General features: G+C 46.4%; 5 protein-coding genes across 5 annotated transcripts; 2 read left to right on the plus strand and 3 right to left on the minus strand.

The window, feature by feature from the left end:
• Positions 1 to 1,662: 1,662 nt before the first annotated feature.
• Positions 1,663 to 4,706, plus strand: F5891DRAFT_1131624 (uncharacterized protein; the record flags this gene model as incomplete). Its single annotated transcript, XM_041364690.1, has 10 exons — positions 1,663 to 2,193; positions 2,246 to 2,389; positions 2,502 to 2,725; positions 2,775 to 2,812; positions 2,837 to 2,893; positions 2,983 to 3,133; positions 3,186 to 3,282; positions 3,335 to 3,758; positions 3,910 to 3,993; positions 4,045 to 4,706. 10 exons carry the CDS (start codon positions 1,663 to 1,665, stop codon positions 4,704 to 4,706), a joined length of 2,412 nt encoding a protein of 803 aa, XP_041217914.1.
• A 1,447-nt stretch (positions 4,707 to 6,153) lies between these two features.
• Positions 6,154 to 9,750, minus strand: F5891DRAFT_1197925 (uncharacterized protein; the record flags this gene model as incomplete). Its single annotated transcript, XM_041368567.1, has 19 exons — positions 6,154 to 6,518; positions 6,573 to 6,763; positions 6,813 to 7,114; positions 7,167 to 7,490; positions 7,543 to 7,648; positions 7,701 to 7,733; positions 7,782 to 7,889; positions 7,941 to 8,027; positions 8,079 to 8,270; positions 8,323 to 8,334; positions 8,395 to 8,468; positions 8,520 to 8,531; positions 8,589 to 8,633; positions 8,686 to 8,777; positions 8,829 to 9,005; positions 9,061 to 9,316; positions 9,368 to 9,442; positions 9,497 to 9,529; positions 9,583 to 9,750. The coding sequence occupies 19 exons, from the start codon at positions 9,748 to 9,750 to the stop codon at positions 6,154 to 6,156; spliced, it is 2,652 nt and encodes an 883-aa protein (XP_041217915.1).
• Positions 9,751 to 11,383: 1,633 nt separating this feature from the next.
• Positions 11,384 to 14,109, minus strand: F5891DRAFT_1154110 (major facilitator superfamily domain-containing protein). Its single transcript, XM_041365196.1, has 14 exons — positions 13,591 to 14,109; positions 13,510 to 13,536; positions 13,368 to 13,444; positions 13,242 to 13,310; positions 13,006 to 13,194; positions 12,590 to 12,946; positions 12,335 to 12,540; positions 12,238 to 12,283; positions 12,140 to 12,177; positions 11,990 to 12,089; positions 11,850 to 11,942; positions 11,775 to 11,791; positions 11,600 to 11,713; positions 11,384 to 11,546 (listed from the first exon to the last, which is right to left on the minus strand). The coding sequence occupies exons 1-14, from the start codon at positions 13,725 to 13,727 to the stop codon at positions 11,502 to 11,504; spliced, it is 1,515 nt and encodes a 504-aa protein (XP_041217916.1). The 5' UTR covers positions 13,728 to 14,109; the 3' UTR covers positions 11,384 to 11,501.
• A 95-nt stretch (positions 14,110 to 14,204) lies between these two features.
• Positions 14,205 to 19,654, plus strand: F5891DRAFT_1070869 (uncharacterized protein). The gene is made up of 27 exons (XM_041363282.1): positions 14,205 to 14,652; positions 14,713 to 14,778; positions 14,839 to 14,919; positions 14,999 to 15,276; positions 15,338 to 15,396; positions 15,454 to 15,845; positions 15,895 to 15,971; positions 16,026 to 16,070; positions 16,122 to 16,417; positions 16,467 to 16,563; positions 16,618 to 16,722; positions 16,775 to 16,903; positions 16,958 to 17,046; positions 17,097 to 17,188; positions 17,236 to 17,337; positions 17,420 to 17,457; positions 17,510 to 17,555; positions 17,606 to 17,633; positions 17,692 to 17,786; positions 17,844 to 17,918; positions 17,971 to 18,111; positions 18,166 to 18,341; positions 18,400 to 18,552; positions 18,611 to 18,792; positions 18,855 to 18,933; positions 18,986 to 19,064; positions 19,121 to 19,654. Exons 1-27 carry the CDS (start codon positions 14,550 to 14,552, stop codon positions 19,429 to 19,431), a joined length of 3,414 nt encoding a protein of 1,137 aa, XP_041217917.1. The 5' UTR covers positions 14,205 to 14,549; the 3' UTR covers positions 19,432 to 19,654.
• Positions 19,655 to 19,864: 210 nt separating this feature from the next.
• On the minus strand, positions 19,865 to 21,634 carry F5891DRAFT_1212734 (EXS-domain-containing protein; the record flags this gene model as incomplete). Its single annotated transcript, XM_041369236.1, has 10 exons — positions 19,865 to 20,219; positions 20,278 to 20,398; positions 20,451 to 20,468; positions 20,528 to 20,614; positions 20,663 to 20,739; positions 20,785 to 20,845; positions 20,908 to 21,262; positions 21,314 to 21,333; positions 21,383 to 21,463; positions 21,518 to 21,634. The coding sequence occupies 10 exons, from the start codon at positions 21,632 to 21,634 to the stop codon at positions 20,095 to 20,097; spliced, it is 1,062 nt and encodes a 353-aa protein (XP_041217918.1). The 3' UTR covers positions 19,865 to 20,094.
• Between the last annotated feature and the right edge of the window lie 258 nt (positions 21,635 to 21,892).

The raw sequence follows: 21,892 nt of genomic DNA on the forward strand, positions 1-21,892 counted from the left end.
TAAAAATTAAAACATTACTGCTGCAGCTGACCGCCCTTCCTTGGTAGTGATTCCATGTGCAGCCAGGCGTTCCAATTTGTCAATCTCGTCCTCATCCTCGTCATCAGCAAAACCTCCTGGTATATCCTCATCTACACCTGAACATTGAGGACTGTTAAGAATACCAGTCGGGATTTCACTGTGAGTTGTCTTGGAAGAGCCCGTAAGACGAGAAAAAACTGTTGAAGGAGGAGGCGATGTGTGAGTCACATGACTCGGCGGTGCATTCTGATTCTTGATGGGTATGTCGACGTCTGAGACCCAGCTCTTAACTTTGCTGCTAAGAGTATACTCAGGCTTGTTCCTATGGTTCAAAGTTAAATTGAGGAAGAACATTGTTGATTCGGTGAGCAGGAGCATGATGAGAAGGTTCAGGGAAACCTACACTGTGACATCCATTGAGTCGCCCTTCTTATGGACACGTGCATCCTTATCTCCGCCATCAGCAGAAGTTGTCTGTTTGATTTGCTCATGCGCTTGATTGACAGCATCCTTCATCGAAACTTTGGTAATCTTCTTTTTGGAGTCATCCTTGAGACCCATCTGCACATGAGCCGGTAAGAATCTCTGGCTCTTGATTCAAGTTGGTTCTGACCTCATTGCCTTCACCATAGGCTGCTGTGACATCCGCCTGACTCAGACCATCCTTTACAGCCACCTTCTTGCCTTTGGCGGGAATTGGACGAGGCCGAACTCCCTTAGCCTTCCTTGCCAGCGTGCTCGTCTGTTTGGCTTCCATCTCCAGCTCTATACCAGCAATGCGCTTAGCTCCTGCTTCAACAGCTGTGGCCCGTGCTGCAGCCTGCTCTGCCTTTTCTGCTCGAGCAGCAGCAACTTCTTCGGCCATACGTTGGGTCTTCTTTGCCTGCAAGAGGATCGCACCAGGATGTGCAATTGCATTGGAGGGACGAGTACGACGAGTTACGGTAGTGTCAGCAGGTTGGGAAGGCATATTGATATGAAAGATGCGGGTGAGGAGCTGCAAGTGAGACGGGCAGAAATTTGCAGGTAGCAGAGAGCGGCAGGAAATGGTCTAGGTTCAGTGAAAACTTTTAAGTGTGTTACCCTTATCCCAAACACGGACAATGTGTTATTGATTACGACCATGGCACTCAGGCTCGAAGCATGGTTTACTTTGGACCAAAACCATATTTTCTTGGTGCTAAGCATAAACTATGTACGTGCCCTGTTTTTTCATGCTTTTACACACAGTTGATATTCTTCAAAGGAACCAGAACTCTCAACCAGACCATAATGCACTCCAACTCCCTTGTGGATGCTCCAATTGTCAGCGCTATTTCAAAACTCAAGCAGGACGAACCAAACATTGGAATTCAGCCCATCCTACAATCACAAAGCCACCTAACTCTTACCATGCCAGTGTTTCTGAAGAGCTAGAAGAGCCTTACTATCCGGCCCCTGCACAACCACATGAGCCGCAGTTTGACTTTCAAGAAGTCGAGAACGATTGGTTGAATCTGACGGGACATGATGGGATGCACAACTCACCAGCTCCGAGAATTGACACTGAGTTTTGGGGGCCAGGAGACTGCTTATATCGGAACTTTCACAAGGACCTTGATGGTAAATGCTTCACTTCGTTATTAGATCAATTTTCTAACAATGTACATTCTTTTAGCCCGCCCTTGTGATGATAATGGCATGTTTCTCCCCCCTGGAAGCCTACCTAAACCACTCTCTGATAAATCCTCCTCTGACTGGACTCCTTACCGAAATCATGTCGAATTTGAAACAGCAGAGTATTTATTTACCGAGAATCAGACGCCTGCAGGTCAGATCAATAAACTCCTTGATCTCTGGGCCTCAACCCTCAAGAAACATGATGACAAGCCTCCATTTGCCGACTTTCGCAACCTTTACAAAACCATCGACAGAACACCGCTTGGGGATGTGAAGTGGCAGTCATTTTCAGTTCGCTACAATGGCGAAAAACCAGACACTGATGCACCGCCATGGATGGATCAAGTCTTTGACGTCTGGTACCGTGATCCACGAGAGGTCATCCACAACATGCTTGCAAATCCCGACTATGCCAAAGAGTTTGATTACAGACCCTACCGCGAGTTCTCAACTGATGACGACGAGCGTCAGTGGAAGGACTTTATGTCTGGTGATTGGGCATGGGATCAGGCTGTAAGTCTTTCAATTTCTTGATCACTCCTTTGAATCTAACAATTGCTGCCAGGACATAATCTCCGAAGATCCAGAATCACATGGATCCACATTCGTACCTGTTGTTTTAGGCAGTGACAAGACTACAGTTTCCGTTGCAACGGGAAACAACGAATATTACCCGCTCTATGCATCTATTGGCAATGTTTGCAATAACGTTAGATGAGCCCACCACGACGCAGTTAGTATTATCGCCTTTCTCGCTATTCCCAAAAGTAAGCTTGGTTTTTCTTAAATGTGCTGTTTGCTTATCTGAGTTAGCAACAAAGGAACATGCGACTAGTGATGTGAAGTTCCGAAAGTTTCGCCGGCAATTGTTTCACTGTTCACTCTCCAAGATTCTCGAAACACTTCGTCCTGGTATCACCAAGTATGAAGTTGCACGTTTTGGTGACAGACATTTCCGCCGTGTGATATATGGTCTGGGACCATATATTGCTGACTACGAGGAGCAAGTCTTATTGACGTGCATCGTGCGTGGTTGGTGCCCAAGGTGTGTAATTGTTCATTTCTTTAATCTACTTAAATTAATGATTGTACAGATGTTTGTCTTCACGTATCAATCTAGACGAGCCAGCCGGTTGACGCTATCGTCATCATACAGATGTGCTTGTCGAGGAGGGTACTCTCGATGCCTTATGGGATGAATATGGCATTGTTGGTGATCTCGTTGTAAGCCCTACCTTTCGCACTATGTTTCATGATGCATTAACACTTTATATCAGCCCTTTACGAATGATTTTGCTTGAGCCGACATCCATGAACTCATTGCCCCCGATATCCTTCACCAGCTTATCAAAGGGACGTTCAAAGACCACCTGGTTGATTGGATCAAGAAGTACCTATACCAGACGCACTCGAAGAAAGATGCTGAGCGCATCATAGATGATATTGATCGAAGGTAAATGATTCATCTCATCATGGGTACTATCTATTGAACTAGTTGTGTCTAGAATCGCTGCTGTTCCGGCCTTTGCTGGTCTTCGGCGCTTCCCACAAGGACGAGGCTTCAAGCAGTGGACGGGTGATGACTTGAAAGCACTTATGAAGGTATGTTTCTTGTGTATCAGACTACTAATATCTTACTGACATATTGTTATAGGTATACTTATCTGCTATTGAGGGATATGTCCCTGTGGATATGGTCCGGACATTTCGAGCCTTTCTCGAATTTTGTTATCTTGTCCGACGCAGCATAATCACGGAGAAGACGCTCGAGCAAATCCAGGAGGCACTTGACCGGTTTCATCGGCACCGGCAAATTTTTGAAACACTCGACGTTATTTCAACATTCTCACTCCCTCGCCAGCATTCCCTTCAACACTACATACACCTCATTCGACTTTTTGGGGCCCCGAATGGTTTATGCTCTTCGATCACCGAAGCTAAGCATATCAAAGCAGTGAAGGAGCCATGGAGGCGCTCCAGTCGGTACGAGGCACTGGGCCAAATGTTGGTCACAAATCAATGCCTCGACAAGCTCGCAGCATCACGCGCTGATTTTACTCAACGCAAGATGCTTAATGGTATGTGCCTTTCTGCAGCTGTCCTCGAAGTGGGTAAGTAAAATACTATATTGTTATTGTACTCTCACTGATACTCAAATAGAACGACTGCGCGCCCTCAATCTCACGGCACCAGATGAAGCTGCCAACACTCAGGCTGTCAATACCACAGTGGACAATGACAACGACAAGAATAACGAAGTCGACGACGGACCAACAAATGTCGAAGCACGCGTGGAGTTGGCCAAAACACCTCGTGAGTCATTAAGCACCTGTCACTTTCAAACTACACTAACATATGATTTAGAATATAAATGTGCTTGCACCATTGCTGCATTAGCAATTGAATTATCAATCCCACATCTCTCGAATCTTCTGCGACACTTTCTCTTCGGTCAACTCAACCGCAATGATCCCCGTGATCCATCAGAGGTTCCCCTAGCTTACTGTCCCCAATTCGACAACAAAATCAGTGTTTTCAACTCTGCTTGTTTGAGATTTTTTGCACCAAGTGATCTCAGTGGTATTGGGGGCATGCGCCGTGAGTATATTCGTGCATGTCCGATATGGAGAAACGAGCATCCTCGGTTTGATTGTGTCTTCGTCAACACGAATCCAGGTCTCGATGGTATGAGGGGCATGGATGTCGCACGAGTACTGACATTTTTTTCTTTTACTTACAAGCGAAAATTATACTCATGTGCAGTTGTGCGGTGGTTTGATACCATTGGAGACTCGCCGAACGAAGACACTGGAATGTGGGTTGTACAGCCTGCTCATAATAACAACAACACGCCCCATATTTCCGTCATACATATTGATTCAATCTACCGCGCCGCACACCTTATTCCTGTATATGGTACTCGAGTTATTCCTGCGCAACATCACCACCATCAGACCTATGATATTTTCCACCATTTTTATGTTAACAAATATGCAGATCATCACTCCTTTGAAATTGCATTTTAGACTTTTTTCGGTCTAGCATTTGCTTATGACACTTGTTTCCAGCTTTTTTGAACTTCGCACATGAACTTGTTTAGAAGCTCGAACTGCTTTTTCACAAGTAGAAAAAGTGATGATCAAGTCGGCTGAAAAATCTTCCTAACAGAAATTAAGTAACATAAGGTGAAATAAGGAACCTGTCGTTTTCCTGATGCACAGTTCTTGATCATTTTGAGGAGTGTTTTCTGCAGGTTGTTGGCGAGCTCAGAGTGAGCGAGGAACTCCTTAAAAGTCTCACAGGTTCTCTCAAAACTGGTCTTAAACATATGCTTGTGACCATCGGTGTGTCATGATCAAACGACCGTTCATTGACAACCTGAGTCAGGTTGTCAATGAACGGTCGTTTGATCATGACACACCGATGGTCACAAGCATATGTTTAAGACCAGTTTTAAGAGAATATCAAATGATCATACAGGAGACATCAATGAGCAGCATCCAAATCTCGTACGGGCCCTCTTGCATATCATGATTAGCATGCTATCTACCAATGGCCTGGGGTCTCTTCTCACGATTCTCTGCACAGTTGGGTTTGGGCCTTCGGGACCAATGAAGGGTACAATTTTGTATAGTTGCAACACATCACAATATTCATAATGTTTTTAGGTGGAATTGCTGTGTGGTTGCAAGGGTGGTCGTCTGGCCCCGCCGTGCCAAATGCCGACTGGTTTGCAATGCTTCAGCACCTTGCCATGATGAGAAGAGCGCAACTGTAGAACTGGTGTGAGGTTTTCCTGCCTGTAGTCTAGAGGGCAGAGAAGCAGTCATCGGATTGTTTTTATGCTTCATGCAGCATGTCCAGTATCACCTTACTAACAACATGGTTTACCTGTCTGATTTCCAAGGCGAGTGCTCAACCACTCACACTATGAGACTGTAAGCAGGTTCGAGTCACTGGGAAAACTGGTGAATTCTGCGATTCACCTGATAAACCGGTGGTGAGGTGGTGGCCGGTGCGGAACAGGTGATTTCGTGTCACCGCCTATTTGGGTAATTTTCAACGCTTTGCCAACTACTGTATTCACCGTCCATCCTGCAGTTGATAATTACCTGTTCTCTCAGTTACATTCACCACTTGAAAAAACTGCCAAATCAGTCGACAGATGGCAATCTTTGACAGTTTTTATCACGATATGACTTTCAAACTTGAACGTTCAACTCCAACTAGTACTGTACACTAGTGCTCTATAGGTGTACTGTCAAGTCTTAACGGTGTCAGGTTCTGTCGCACCTTCAACTTGCAGCCTTTCAGTACCTAGAGTTTCAGTACTCAGCAGTACCATTCTTACTGTATATCTTTACCGACGATTGTTCTTGTTTCGCATACACGCCTCATAAACGAACACTTTGCAGGTGGTTTATCATACTACTATCATCCACTGTCCAGGCGACTTGTTACAACCTTTTCCTTTCAGAACACTACTAGGGACTTCTCTATATCCCATCCCATATTCTGCAGTCCGGGCTTGACGGCATGTGTTATCATAGCATCAGGACCGCACGCTAGGATGAGTCCATGCTCAGAGTGGCGAGGCATGTGCTCCGACAGCAACACATCATTAATTCGCCCAACGCTGTACGGCCACTCCTCAGGAGCGACACTAAGCGTGTAGTGCAGCTTAAAACGCCCCCTGCCATGTAATGCGAAGAGTGTGTCAAGTTCTTCTCTACAAAGGATGTCCTGTTCTGTCTTGTTCGCACTGATCACCCACACCCGGGTCTCGCTTTCCGCGTTTTGGAAGATACTGCGAAGCACCTGGAGGATCGGTGTTATCCCTGCACAACTTTATTTAGTATTGCACGTTTACGATGTTGCATTCGAAGTCATACCACTTCCACCGCAAATCATGCCGACTTCTTTGATGGTCTTCCTTATCCCGTGCCACAATGCAGTGCTTGGCCCGTCCCAAATGAAGGACCCTAACGGCCCCTTGAGCTCCACGCTATCTCCGATACGTAATTGATGGAAGCCTGTGGTCATCTTCCCTCCAGTGGGGATTGACGCGGAAGGAAGATACAATCTAATGAAGAATTCAGTGCGAAGAACATGTCCTGATGAAGAATACGAACTTGATGAGAAAGTCGATGAAGCCTACTGCGTCTTGTTGCGATACCGGGGTATAAGCCCTCTGTACCATCTCCCCGGTATCCTGTCGGCGCAAGCGAACAAAAACATGTTGTCCAGCTGGCAGACCTAGCGGCTGGTCTCCTTTTGGCAAGGCGAAACGATACAGGTAGGAATCGTGGTTAATCTGCTTGATGGCACACAATTCGATATTTTTCCATCGGCTGCGCTCTAGAAAGGTTCCATCGGACTGCGTTGTGATGGGCCTTTCTCTGGTTAAACTGGTTACAAGGGTACCAATGTGGTGCTGTAAAACGGCCTATAAACCAACGTTCTACGGCAAAATCACGAGGACTTACCTCAGCCAATTTTTGTTTGCCTTCTGCAGAATGTATGGCGAAGAAGTCTTCGGACGCATCTTCGCCAGCTACAAGCAATATAGAGTCCCCGCCTCCTGGGTGGTCCTTTAGAAATGGAGTTCCATCGTAAACCTCACCGTTGACGACAAACCACGGTTGCTGTCGATCTTGCGCCCTGAACTCTTCCAGAGTAATTTTCCGATTCATGCCAGGCTTGGTCAAGCAGACCTCATCTGATTCGTGCTTTGGAGCACGTGGTGCGAGATCCTGTCCTTTTTCGCCGAAGACAGGCTTTGTAATATCCTCCCCTACCGCTTTCATGCGCTGATTTGCTATCATCAGCATTTGTTTTCTGGGACCAAAAATTAAGCATCACCTCCATCCATCCTCCTTGCGCTGTCCCAGCGAGTGTTGGATGTTCAAATTGCAAGACAATTTTCCCGTCATCGTTGACGGTTCTATGAACGGCAATGCGAAACCACCTGCCAGCAGCTCGCAACAGGGCGCAGAATACCAGGTTTTATCAAGACGTACCAGTTGTTCATCATGCCAAGTGCATGCCAATACCTGTAAACAGTTGATGTTAATGAACCCACACAGACGATCCTGCCTTACATGTCTCTTTGTTGGAACGCGAGGCCTTCGTCCATAGCTCTAACCATCAACGCATCACAGCTCGCTAGAATGTCATGCGAGACATCAAATGTCCAGAAGCACCAACAGCTAGATGGGATCTGAACATTTTTCATTGCAGCGGTAATGGTTGCTGCTCACAAGGACGTATCGCGCTCTGATGCGTCAAGAGTTCCATAAAATGGGTCTTGGTGACGCACTTCTCTGAATCGGTCCTCAGGATACTCACTTTTTGACACGATATCAATGAGGTGTCGATTCTGAAGCGTGTGGACGTACATGTTTCCCAATGTCCATGTCTCCCCTTGGTCAAGCGAAACCTCGACACGGGTCACCCTGCGACCTCCACCTGCATACGCATATCCTCGGATGGGATATGATGCGATTGTGCCATTCTCATCCGGCGTCTTATTGATGTAGAGTTTTTCATTATGATCCGGTTTCGCGATGACGCTATTGACGTTAAGCTCCCTGAAGACTCTTGTTCAACATGTGGTACATAAGAGAGCAAGATTAAACCAACGTGATGATATATCTGTGATATCCTCGACCTGGTGAGTAACTTGCTAAGGAACGTCGGAGCACTCAGACTAACCTTGGGTCATACCACCAATGCTTCTCAGCGCGGGCTTGGTCAGGCATAACCTGCGCTGGTAACATTTTGTTGTCCTATGCAACATTAGTGCGATTCATCCTCGAGGATGAAAGATCTACGCATACCCAAAAGTGCAACTGCATGAACAAAACCATCAGTCGACGCTTATTTGAGTTGTACAAGAACTGGCATACGTGGTGCTGGCTTTCGCGACTACTTATTTCGATGCGTCTCAGCCACTAAGTGGTATCTAATTGATTATGGGTTCCTTGTCATCGAGAAACACCTTACTTTAACAGACCGTCCACCGATCTGACCCGGCACAATGATGCGCACAGGAAAACCATGGTCTGGTTCCAACGGTAAACCATTCATTGCCCAGGCTAATGTAGAAGGTCAGGAGGAATCGTCGCACTGTAAGTGATTCGAGTTACCAATGAGCATACCCTTGTCCTTATTGGAAGCCCATGACAATCGCTGTGATGTTCCATAGGGCCCGTTCGGAAGCTTGTCTCCGCCTTCAAAGACAACGTATTTGGCTTGTCTACAAATTGGTCTCACATGATTCAATACGTCGGCCAGATATACGCCTGTCCAAAGGGCTGTTGATACTTGATATTGATGTTGGTGAGGACTTGTTTGAATCAACACGAACTGAAACCTCACCTCCCGCTGCTCCCCAGCTGAAGCCAAGTGTCTTGCGGATGACATTCTGTTCTTTCCGCCTGTTGCCGGCGCAGACAAGGGTTACAGGAATGCTAACAACGGGAAACTTTTCTTGAAGCTCTTGCAGAGTAAATGTAACCTCTCGTTCCACCAGACCATGTACGTGGATTGTCCAGTTAGCAGCTATCTCGTGGTTGACCTGTGGCACTGCACCATGATTCCGCACGAAATGCAAGTGAGGCGGAGTGAAGAATCCCTGTAGAGACGCCCTCAGTCCCTTGCAAAACATCGGAAACAAGATACCTACACACTCAAATAGAACATTGAGTCGCGCTTCAGAGTTAAACGGATGTTTTCCCGTCAATCGTACGAGTTCTGGATTCTGAGCGCAGAGGAATCAAAAATCACGCAGATATCATTGATTTACTGTCCTTACACGATTGACCCAGTTATCTGGCGTGTCAAGATCCTGGTGAATGTAAATATCAAATTAACGTTGCGCGCTGAGATATTCAGCACAACCTGCTGAGCTACTTTTGTTGGGGTAGCATTGATTGGCAGCTGTGGGAGGCACTGAGGAAGTTGGGGACCATTCCTTTCGGGCCGGTCAAGAGATGAGGGAAAGAACGGTACTGGTAGACCATCCTGAAGTTTCTGGTTGGTGAGGTCTGGGGAGCGTACCAAGGACATGAAAGCAATAGACGGAGTGGTAGCAGGTGATCGAATGGGCTAGGCGAGTCGGCGGACGAACTTGAAGTCCTTGAGAATTGTGGGGTGACAGTTAAATATTGGGTCGCCACTAGCACTGCTCAGCGTTCAATAATACTAACCATCTCCCCAGTCACGCGGGGAATTTATCTCGTCATTGTCATGGTCCTTTCAAATAGAATCAGTTCGGCCAGAAACCGATTTAGTTCTGTCAACCGATAAGCTGTTATCGATTAACACGCATGGAACTTACGGAAGACTGAAGTTGAATCCCTTGGAAAGTTTCGCAGTGCCTGCAGCTTGGCGGACGTAACCAAATTTTGGACATCAAAGAAGTGACCAGAGCAGGTGCCTGGGGTCCTACGAGTGAAGCTAACATCTCAATACAGTTGCTAAAATTTCATATCGGACTTCCCCTTATTGGCACCATTCAACAATCCCGCCTGTTGCGACATTCAATGGGCGCATGGAGTACACCAGAGTGGCGAGCTCGTTCGAGACTCATACTGGTCACCTTGATCATAGCTATGTCCGATGTCACCTCTCGCAGCGCACGACTAATATCGACTGACAATATTGTGGTACTATTATAATAGCTGGCACTAGACCATTGTCTTCATGCTTGACCGTGCTGAGCGCTGATTCCTCGTAGTAATGCGTTACTCGGCACCTTCCGCTAGCAACCCTTACCCCGGTCATTAGCACGACGGCTTTCTCATTTTTTCAGATGATTATGAGTCAGGATTATTCGACCAATTCCATTCCTCCACTGACTCGGATGTGCAACATATATCAGCCGGACCTAGTGCACTGCTGCAATCGTATCAACTATTTTGGAATATCTCACGCGCGAGACCCGCAACTGCAAGTACCTATGTAGCAGCTAGAAGCGGTGAGGGAAACAAAATGAAATCTGGCATGTTGTAAGGACGCGGCGATTTCGAAATTCGTACGAGTGCGCGCCACTTGGACTCCACTGGCGCTCCAACATCTTGAGGCTCCTTAAAATTTATTTCGGTTTCCGCACCCCAATGGCTTCTGCGTGCTCTTTTCATGGCGTCGTTGGGATTCAAAATGCTACACCTTTTAGACGAATTCAACAAGATTATATTAGATGCATCGCCAGGAGATTATGGCATGGAATCACACGGACAATGACGAAACTTTGACCGTATGCGATGCAGTGCTTGCGCAGCGATTCGTTTGCGCATAGACAGCTGTACACTGCACTGCCCAGTGCCAAGAGTGCGAGGTCGTAGAGACATCCAAGCGCTTTCTCGAGAAGAAGAGGAAGAGACAACGGCTAACGTAGCATACAGACGTCTATGTGCGACCGCCCGAAGGGGACTGGAGCGCTTGTCTAGCTGTAAAAAACTCTTTTACATGTCAAAGACATAGTCTAGACTAGTTCAATCGTACACGTTGTCACTCGAAGCATTCCCGGTAAGAGCACCTGAGTATGACCATTTTTGACTGGCATCTTTCATTCAAAACTAGTAGGTTCAGTCGATACTCTCCTGCTCACTTTGATATTGTCGCAGCCTTCTCGATTGATTGATTGAAATGGGGTCCGGAAGCGCTCAGCTATCACTCTCACTATCATATAGGACAGGAATATTTTCACATCAGTCAAGATGCAGGCTCATGTGGTTGGACGATACGAACAGACGAAAGCATTTTCCTTAAAGAAACGTACTGTAAGAATAATACTCAGGTACCAAATATCACCTTGTTCAAAACTGAGGTACACGGATAAAACAGAGTAAGAGGTTCACGCCCTGGGGTGTTATCTCAGCACTCATTGTACAGGGTGGGCGGACCTTTTACTTACAACTGTGATGACACCAGCAATCCAAAATGCCCTGCCAAGAGGATACGGTTGAAAGCGGAAGATAATCGCGAAGAATACCCCTCCAAGATTTCCCATTGCGCCTACAATTCCGGTCTAGACGAGTCAAATTTGAATCATTCTGTCATCATCACACACCAAGTGATGTAAGACTGACCATGAATCCATTGGAGTCTTGTGACGGAGCAGGATCAGTCATGAAAATTGGCAATTTAGTACACTGAACACGGACTGGGGTTGCAATGTGGAACAAGAGAAAAGTTGACTCCATTGGCGACCTCGTTGAACATTGCGACAATGACAAAAATCACAATGATGACCTCAACTGGTGTTGCTGTCAGGCATCAGTGATAAATTGAGGTCCGAACTCACGGGATGGATGAGAGTGGTTATTAATGTAAAAACCAAGACCAAGTGATAAAAGCCCTTGAACGACTCCACAAGCGATGGTCAGGTACTTCTTGCCAGGCACCTGCGGAGCCTCTTCAAACCGATTTCATGCACAATGTCAAGGGCACTTACACCAAATTTGACATATATGAGATCTCCGAAATATCCGCCTGTAATGAGATGGTGGTTATGAGGAGGAGATAGCTTAGCTTGCGAAGAAAGTGACTAACCAAGCGGCCGGAAGAACACGTTAAGGAGACCATAGATGCCTGCAATCTGATAAATCTGTCATCACATAGGTCATGGCGACTGTTTAAAGAGACTCACATAGCCAGCTTTAGTCTGGCCATAAGTGGGGGACTTGAATAGGGTATACAGAACGGTAGCCAAGTTGACATCAATAGCAAGCTCGTAGCCGAAAGTGGTCATATAAGCCAACGAGGGAAGCCAGGTCAGTGGGTTCATAACGATTTTATACGCCGTGTTCAGGGAAAGTGGGTTGTTGACAGCAGTGTCCAATTCTGAAACCAAATCTGTAACATTCGGTTAAGCGAACAACAAAGGAGAACGATAAGCACTGACTTGTAGCATTAACAGCAGTAACAGTGACCTCAATGTTCTTCTCGTCTCCAGTCTCGATATCATCACCAGACTTCGTTTTTATATTTTCGCTATTGCTCGTTTGATCATCTGACGCAGGAAGTGTAGTGGCAACAGCTTTATAGCGATCACTCCATTTGCCCGCGGGATGGTCAGTGCCAAACATTAGAATGGCAGCAGCAACAGAGAGGAGAATGGGAACAGGGACGATTGCAAATGCCACCCGCCAGGCAACGTGAGGGCTCATACCGTCAGCAAGCAATTGATTGAAGAGAGCGATCATGATGATGAACGTGAAGCCGCCGCCCGCGTTTCCCCAGCCTCCGCCTAAGGCATTCGCTGTGAATTCGACTATATTAGAATACCTAACACATTAGATTTTTTAAACGGAGTTTCACCTGTACCAACGACATTCGTGTCAAAGAACGCAGTGTTCCAAGCTTGACAAGAGACAAATGTGGCACCGAGAATGCCAATGAAGAAACGGACAATGTAGAGACCTTGCGCAGTTGATATGGTTCCAGCAAGGCCAGAAGGAATCGCCCCTATAATGAGAAGACCCGCCATCACTTTGCGGGGCCCATATCCTACAAGATCAAATATATGAAGTACTAGGGTGTCGAACTGTACTCACGATCGATGAGGGGACCTGATATAACCCGTACAACAAGGGTGGCGCACAGCGAAACAATGTTTGAATTCCCTTGACAGTGTTTCAGATCATAACTAACGGTACATGGGCTCGGAATTTGAAACGTACCAACTTCCTCAGATGTCAACTTCAAGTCAGTCTTGATGGCATCTGGAATGAGAGGGGCGAATGCGAACCACGATAAGCTGTATAAACAAATCATGTTTAGCGACTAGCGTGCACAAAACATCTAATAGTGAATCTCATTCACAAGGCGACAAAAAATCCAAGCCACGACCTGCAAGGCTATCAATAAGATATGACACTGCATACACTGTTTAGCGAAACGTACAGATGGAAATTGCGAGAGTACTGATTGTTCAGCGAGAAAATAGGGATCGTGGAGCATTTGCGATTACTGGGATTGATCACTGGGTAGCGCATGCTCGCATACGCATTGCTAATGCCAGAAAGTGTCAGAGCAGGCATAGGCGCAGTCGACGAAATACAGTGTTGAAGGGCGAATTGCAAGAATCTTGAGCGGAGTATGAGCGTCTTGGGTTTTATTTCATCCACTGACCCAAGCAAGCTAAGACATTGGTCCAACAGTGAGTTGACAGACTTCCAGAGATAATTGATCACGATAAAACAAGATGGGAACTTGAAATACACATTCACCGACACGGCTGTCGATCACCAAGGTCAGGATGCTGTCAGTGGCGCGTGAAGAGTGGCTACTGAGGCACCCTGAATGTTGGTAATTATGATCATTTACTTACATGGTGGTAGGCCCAGGTAGGGAGGTCAGAAGTCGAAAGATAAGGTTCCGCAGGTGGCATGCCAACTGAGGTGATCAACGAATTGCCACATTACCGAAGCTGTACAAAAGGCAACAAGACGCCTTTCGAGGATGCAGTGGGAGTAAGTATAACTTGGAGTTGAGTTGAAGTAAGTAGTATCGTCACACGGGCATGGTGACCGGGGTCCGAGTCACTAGCTACACGGAGCTCCTTTTTGTCACTTTCACTTGCCTTTCTTGATGCGATCAACTTTATTCACGACAGGTTTACTATCGTATGTGAAATGTGGCACGAGATCAGATTAGTCTCTTTGCCAGACATTTATAGACAAGAAAACTTGGTCTAAGCTCTGGCGTACGGACTCCTTAGCAGCTACTACTAACTCACTATATCAAAGCCTGGCGAACTTCCTGGCAGTTCGCATGCCCTAGCGCCTTGAAGCTCCTCATTGACGCCGTGATATATTGTCATCAGCCTGCGTGTGTCGTCAGTCTGCAGAATTTCCATCAAGATGGCCTCCCCGGAAAAGCCAGTAGTACACCAGGATAATACTTCCGTGAATCAGGGTCCACGAAGGACAATTTTTGTGGTCGGTCTAGGGATGGTGGGGATAGGCAAGTTGGAACCAGAGATAGGATAAGGTTGGCTGTTAGTACTTATACTTTTGTTTAAAGCGTTTATCGAAAAGATGCTCACCTTGGATGAAGCCAAACGATACAGATTGGTGACATGCGGCGAAGGTAAGTTAGATACTGTGGTTCATAGCGAAATGAAATATGAACTGACTTGTCTTTTGTTAGAGTCCCATTTGGCGTACAATCGTGTCGCACTCACAGACTATTTTCAACACCGCTCCGTCGAGAAACTCTATCTAAACCAAGGTAATGTATTTGATAGTACATTTATCCTTGATGTGTATTCGCTTACCGTGACTGTTCTCACATTGTCCACTTCCAACAGTGGAGTGGTATACTCAACAAGATCCAGAGCACTTTCTTTTCCATACTGGAGAACGGGTTACCTCCTTAGACACAGTCGCCCACTCTGTTACGACCAGCAAAGGGCGCAATATAAGTTATGATTACTGCGTTCTTGCTACTGGCTCCGAAAGCACTCTTCCGCCATATGTTTCCCCAGTCAGGGCTGAGCGAGCTCAAGGAATATTCGTTTATAGAAATATCTCTGATCTCGACAAAATATTGTCGTATTCCGAACAAGAACACGTTCGAGGTGGCCGAGTGCGTATCATACAACCCAAGGCATACCTGCGCGCTGAACTCATTTTCTTCACTCACTCAGGCTGTTGTCGTTGGAGGCGGTCTCATCGGACTAGAGGCTGCGAAAGCAGTGTTTGATCTGTAAGTGACCCTCTTCTGTCCACGCCAACTCTTATCTCACTGAAAATCGTGAAACAGTGAGACAATATCAGAAGTCGTGATCATCAACCGTCAAGTCTTTCCACTGTCGCGCCAACTTGATGGCGAAGGTGGAGAAATTGTCCTTCGACGGATTGAAGCCATGGGTGTGCGAGTCCTCACTAGGACGTCTGTCAAAGATATCATCACTTCAGATGGAGTCTTGACTGGCCTCAGTCTGTCAGATGATCGATATCTTAAGGCTGAGATTGTCATTCATGCTATTGGCATCACCCCTCGAGATGACTTGGCCCGCCAGGCCGGCCTGAAATGCGTTGAGAAGGGAGGTATAGTCATCAACGACCTGTTGCAGACCAGCGCCCAAGACGTCTATGCAATAGGCGAGTGCGCGAGCTGGAAGGACAACACGTATGGTCTCATTGCACCTGGGGGTGAGAGCAACTGCATTCGCCTATTGGTTACTACTGATAGCATCATTAGTGGAGATGGCTGACATCTTATCGTTTAATTTCACGCAAGTTGAGACTGGCCTCGGTGGCTTCAAACCAAGGGTGATGGTAGGTGACTATTCCTGCGTTTGTGCCGTCTGTTCACCACTATAATATTGTCAGAATATGCCCGACCTTTCAACAAAGCTAAAACTGATGGGAGTTGATGTAAGTTATCACACTCCGCACCTATCACCGCTCTACATCACTCGATATTAGGTTGCCTCCTTCGGTGATTACTTTGCCGACAAGCGCAGTGCACGGGGTGTCCTCACCAGTAAGGTGGCGGTTGCAGAGCCTCTTACTCGAGATAAAGCCCAGAAAGCCATCGACGCGAAACCTACTGCATGGCAGATAAGTCCTTTGGGAAGCACTCCCAGCAACAGAGTGAAGGAAGGCGAAGTCGCAATCAACACTGTCACTACGCAGATGAAGCACGGAAACCGCCGGACTGCACTGGATGGTCCTATTGAGTGCTTGACTTATCGTGATCCGTTCTCGTATGTTTATAAGAAGTGAGTTGCGAAGACAGAAGTTTGTTATATAATGTTTACGGAAGTATAGGTACATCTTCACCGCCGACGGCAAGTATCTATTGGGTGGCATGATGGTTGGTGATACATCCGACTATGTGAAACTCGTGTCCTTAGTCAAGAAGAAGGTGAACTTTGCAAAGATGTTCTTTCCTAGCAACGCTACTGATGCTAAAAGGTAGAAAGAGCTAGAGGAGCCACCTTCCAAATTTATTATTGGATCAGGCTCTAAAGGCCCGGACGATGGCGCTGATCTCGACGATGACACCCAGATCTGTAGTTGCCACGCAAGTATCCTCTCTTCTGCATCACCAAGCTCACATCCTAATTTGATTGTAGAATGTCACGAAGGGCTGTATCAGCGAATCAGTGAAAGCTGGTGTTACCACTCTGTCAGACCTGAAAGCAAAAACAAAAATTGGTACTGGATGCGGTGGGTGTGTGCCTTTGGCCACAAACATATTCAAGGTATATTAATTTTCCCTTCATTACAAACGTCCAAAGTGACCTGACAACCTGTAGGCAGAAATGAAGAAAGCAGGACATGCTGTATCAAACCACCTTTGTCCCCACTTTGGTATGGCCCGACAAGAGCTCTTCAGCATCGTGAAGTGTGTCTACAGCGTTATATCCTGAAAATACAATTTATCGCGTCCTCTAGGATACGCAAGTTGAAAACATTCCCAGAGATCATGGAGGCTGCGGGTGTGAAAAAAGATTCACTTGGTTGCGAGATATGCAAGCCGGCCATTGGTAGGGAATGATATGATGTTTATTCGTACAATGCTCAGCCTGCCTAGGTTCCATCCTGTCGTCATTGTATAACGAGCTCGTGATCGCACCTGTACACCACGCCAACCAGGACACCAACGATAAATACCTTGCTAACATTCAAAGGAATGGTGAGCCCTCGTTTATTTACGAATATGCTCACGTTTATATCTCCTTTCTCATTACATAACTGATTTTTATTCTCGCTGACAGGTACATTTTCTGTTGTTCCTCGGGTTGCTGGAGGAGAAGTCAGTGCATTTTCCTGCCGTTTGTGGGTGAAAATTCATTCGTGACTTTTAGATCACGCCGGACAAACTCATTGTTCTTGGAAAAGTTGCAAATAAATGTGAGGTGTCCTTGCTGCATATTTTCTACGCACTTACGCCATGCTGGCAGACAACTTGTACACCAAGATTACAGGAGGGTGAGTGCATCATATTGTGCAAGTGTTACATGTGAAAATCCGAGATTTACGATATCAGGCAGCGCATCGACCTCTTTGGGGCTAATAAGCAAGATCTCCCAGACATCTGGGAGGAACTTGTCGCTGCAGGATTCGAAAGTGGACATGCTTATGGTGCGATAGAACATGGTAATTGATTCAAGTTTGTCATGTTGATCATCCACAATTCAGGAAAGGCCTTGCGGACTGTGAAGTCTTGCGTTGGTACCACATGGTGCCGCTACGGAATCGGTGATTCTGTCGGAAGTTCGTGTAATCCTGCGTATGTTGAGTTTCATCAACTGAATGAGATGTACAGTGGCCATTCACCTTGAAGAGCGGTATAAGGGCATTCGTTCGCCTCATAAGATTAAGGGCGGCGTGAGCGGTTGCGTTCGAGAGTGTGCCGAAGCACAGTCCAAGGACTTTGGCTTGATCGCAACTGACAAAGGATGGAACAGTACGTACTCTCCACTACATGATTCTAACTCTCATGAACTAAGACCTACATCAGTTTTCATCGCTGGAAATGGTGGATCGAATCCGAGGCATGCAACACTATTTGCTAAAGATGTTCCTCCGTCCAAGGTTGTTCGCATCCTTGATCGTTTTCTTATGTACTATATCCACACTGCGGACAAGCTCATGAGAACTGCGAGATGGGTTGAACAGTTTAATGGTGGTATTGAGGTCTGTTGGACGAGTATCGTGTAGTCTTTTCTATGCTTATTGATGTTATCTTACACAGCGACTCAAAGCGATTCTTCTTGACGACGAGCTCGGCGTCTGTGCGGATCTGGAGAGGGAAATGGGCGAGCTTATCGGATCTTATGCAGATGAATGGAAAGCTGTGGTCAATGATCCTGCGAGGAGACGTCAGTTTCGTCAGTTCGTCAACACTGTCAGTGAAACCGCATGTTTGGGGAGGACAACCTGTGGTACTAATGGCTTACGTACAGGATGAACGTCGCCCTCAAACGGAAGTCATCACAGAGCGAGGGCAGGAACGTCCAGCAGACTGGCCGAAACAGTTGCCTCCCGCCAAACTTGGTGAATCAGTCATCGTTACTCCCAAATCTGAGTGGGAGTGGCGGAAGTTGGCCACTGTCAACGATCTTATGCCAACTGATGATGCTACTACGTGAGTTCTTACACACATTCATCTCTTGCTTCGCTTAATATTTTTGACTTCTGCGTTCTCAGGTCTGCTGCTGTCAAATATGGTGACTCGCAGTTGGCTATTTTTCACATTCCCAGGCGGGGCTACTTTGCCACGCAACAGGTACAGCCCATTTCGTACCCTTTCTGAACATATTGCGAGATTGATTTTGCAGATGTGTCCACATAAGCGGGCTTTCGTGCTCGATCACGGAATTGTTGGCGACGACCTGGATGGCAATCTCTACGTTTCATGCAAGTGACATATCTTTCCCGCTATCTGCTAGTCTTCTGAAGCCTGCGTTTCTAAGGTCCCTTGCACAAACGAAACTTTCGCCTTACGGACGGTAAATGTTTGAACGACGAAGATTTTTCCATCATTCCGTTTGATGTGAAGCAAGAAGGTGACAATCTCCTTGTGCTCCTCCCCGATTCAGGCAACTTGGATGCAGTCATTGGAACAAGCAAATGGATGGTCAAACAAGCAGCGGCGGAGGTTTCTTCACGCGGTGGTGAAGGGATCGAAATTGCCGGTGTCGGAATGGGTACACCTGAAAGTGGGTCTACGTGCAGTGGGGGACAAAGTTCGTGCAGTGGTGGAAATGCATCATTGGATTGGTGATTCGATGGCACTTGCCGTTATTTATATTGGAGAGTCAGAGTTGGCAATTTTGACACGAATCAGAATCGACGATCCAGCATTAAGTTATTTCGTGGCTCGATCGTGTGAACTATGCCAAAGGCTTGTAAAGCATGCCGACCGCGGACAGTGCGTTGGCGAGCACGTTTGAGTGGGTTCATGTGATATATATACTTAATGAAGGTTCTGGCTCTAGGCACGTTTTTGAGAGGAGTGAAGCGGGGCATGATGCAATATTTGAATCATAATTCGTCAGTGCATGATGAGGATGGTCCATCAAATCTCCAAGTGAAATGAGGGTAGTCAAGGTTGACGCTGATTCATGGTTTTGAATCGGTGCTACAATCGGCGAAAATCGTAGACCTGAATCGCGTCAAAATCGCCAACTGACCGTTTTCGAAATTCCAATAGCTGATCAAAAATAATCGTCACCGCTTACATATGCAACTCGTATAGATTAATGCCTTAAAAGTGTTAAAATGTCTGTCATAGAGTGGTATCGATGTTAGTCCATAATCAGCTCCCCATGTTATGACTAACTCTATTACCAGTGCTGAGTAGATCATGCGCATCTAACTTAATACGATGGGTGGTTAGAAAATAATGCCTTCGCTCAGCTTTCTCACAAGTTATTTCAGGTCCAGCCTAAGCTTTATCCTCCTCGTCCTCCTCGTCCTCCTGCTGAGGATTGTCGACCGAATATGGCAGTGGGCACTCGCGTGTAATTCGGTATTGATCCATGTTACCAAGATGCTCATTCTCGAGACGGTCTGTCAGGTGTTGAGGATTAGCGAGTTGTATAGAAGGAAAATCAAAGAAAGAGCTGACAGAAATTCCACACAACTCTCCTTATCATCTCCATTAGGCTGCATATGAATGACCGGAGATTGAAGTATGACCAACTGGGTATGTAGAAGACCCAGAGAAAACGAATGACAAGATTCATGACCTATAACAGATTGTCTAGAACGAGTAGATTCACAAGTATACATTCTGCTTACCAAAGCAACATAGTACAGCTGAATAGAAATTAGAATAAAAATCCGGAACGTTTGGTTTAGTGAAAGGTAGGGCGCACCGGAATCTGCGATGTGTACACCAAGTCCCGCCTGAGGAGGGGGTATTTAGCGCGGGGTTTGCAGATAGACCAATCCATCGCGAAGTCCTGAGTGAAGTTAAGAGTGTATCCACCATTGACTGTTCGTTAACTCACCCATGCACACCCATATAGTGAATAGACAACTGCCGCCAAACACCACATAACGAAAGAAGCACCGCCGTCAGATTCTCCTAAAGAAGATCAGATGAGAGTGGGGGCGTGAGAAGGCAACCTACCGTCGCGTCTCCACAGGTAATAACAGAAGTAGTGCACTATTCCCATCCCGTACTTGCCGGCCTGTACATTCAACCAAGACGTGAGCTGTTTTTGAGTGCTTCCATTCGATAGTGAAGACTTACGTTAATGAGATGAGTAGGTAACTTTGAATCCTTGTAACGTCTGATGCTCTGCACGAAACGCACTAGGAACGGTAACATGGCAAGTGCGAAGTAAGAACCCCAATTCATTTCCGCTCCACAAGTCAACCACGCTTTTTGAAGCGTAGGGTCATCTGCAGAATAAAGGAGTTCGCCTCTTGGCATCAAACTAAACGTCTGAGAGAAGCGCGGGAGAGCTGTCATAGTGTTGTTGTACGGCAACGACTCGGACGTAGATGACACATTGGCATGGGAAGAAACATAAGGATATTGGGTGTAGAAACACCCAACAAAGTAGAGGTTCCCCAAACTATAGGCAAGACTGCAAAATTGGTCGCTGTGAAGGTTGAGATGAAGGATACAATGGCGCAGAGTTGTAGACACTAACCCGAGCCAGAAATCTGTGAACTGTCAATCGTGTCAACTACATGCTATGCGTCACATGATATGAACGTACTTCGACGCCCCACAAACCGCTAACGCCTAGTCTTGCAACGCTCTTGATAAGCCACCATCGCGAATGACCCCAGAGGATGTTCTACACATTTAAAAAAAACATTTTAGCTCGAATTGTAGACACAGATGATGTGACCTTGCCGGAATGGGATTGAAAATGACGGTAAGCACAAGGGCAAGCCACACAAGCGGCCAGATGAGTGGAGGACCGACTTGAATGAATGAAAGCATAAAGCAGTATGCCAGCGCGCATAATAGGAAAGCAGGAAGCTAATATGGAATTACATCAATGAACTTCATAGAATTCAAGGCGTCAAACCTCAAAATACTCGCGATGGTCGAGTCGAGATCGCACATTAAGTTCTTCGAAGGAAGGTGAGCATGAGGGAGATATACAAGACAAGTCATGCGCACCAAATATGAACACATAGTTGATCCTTTCTTCGGCCCATACGACGAGATCAATCCGACGAGCAAAGCAAGTAACGTAGGGATTAAAAAAATAGAGTAG

This window comes from Suillus fuscotomentosus (genome assembly GCF_016647785.1).
Source record: "Suillus fuscotomentosus strain FC203 chromosome Unknown F5891scaffold_135, whole genome shotgun sequence".
In the NCBI taxonomy this organism is placed as follows: Eukaryota; Fungi; Basidiomycota; class Agaricomycetes; order Boletales; family Suillaceae; genus Suillus; species Suillus fuscotomentosus.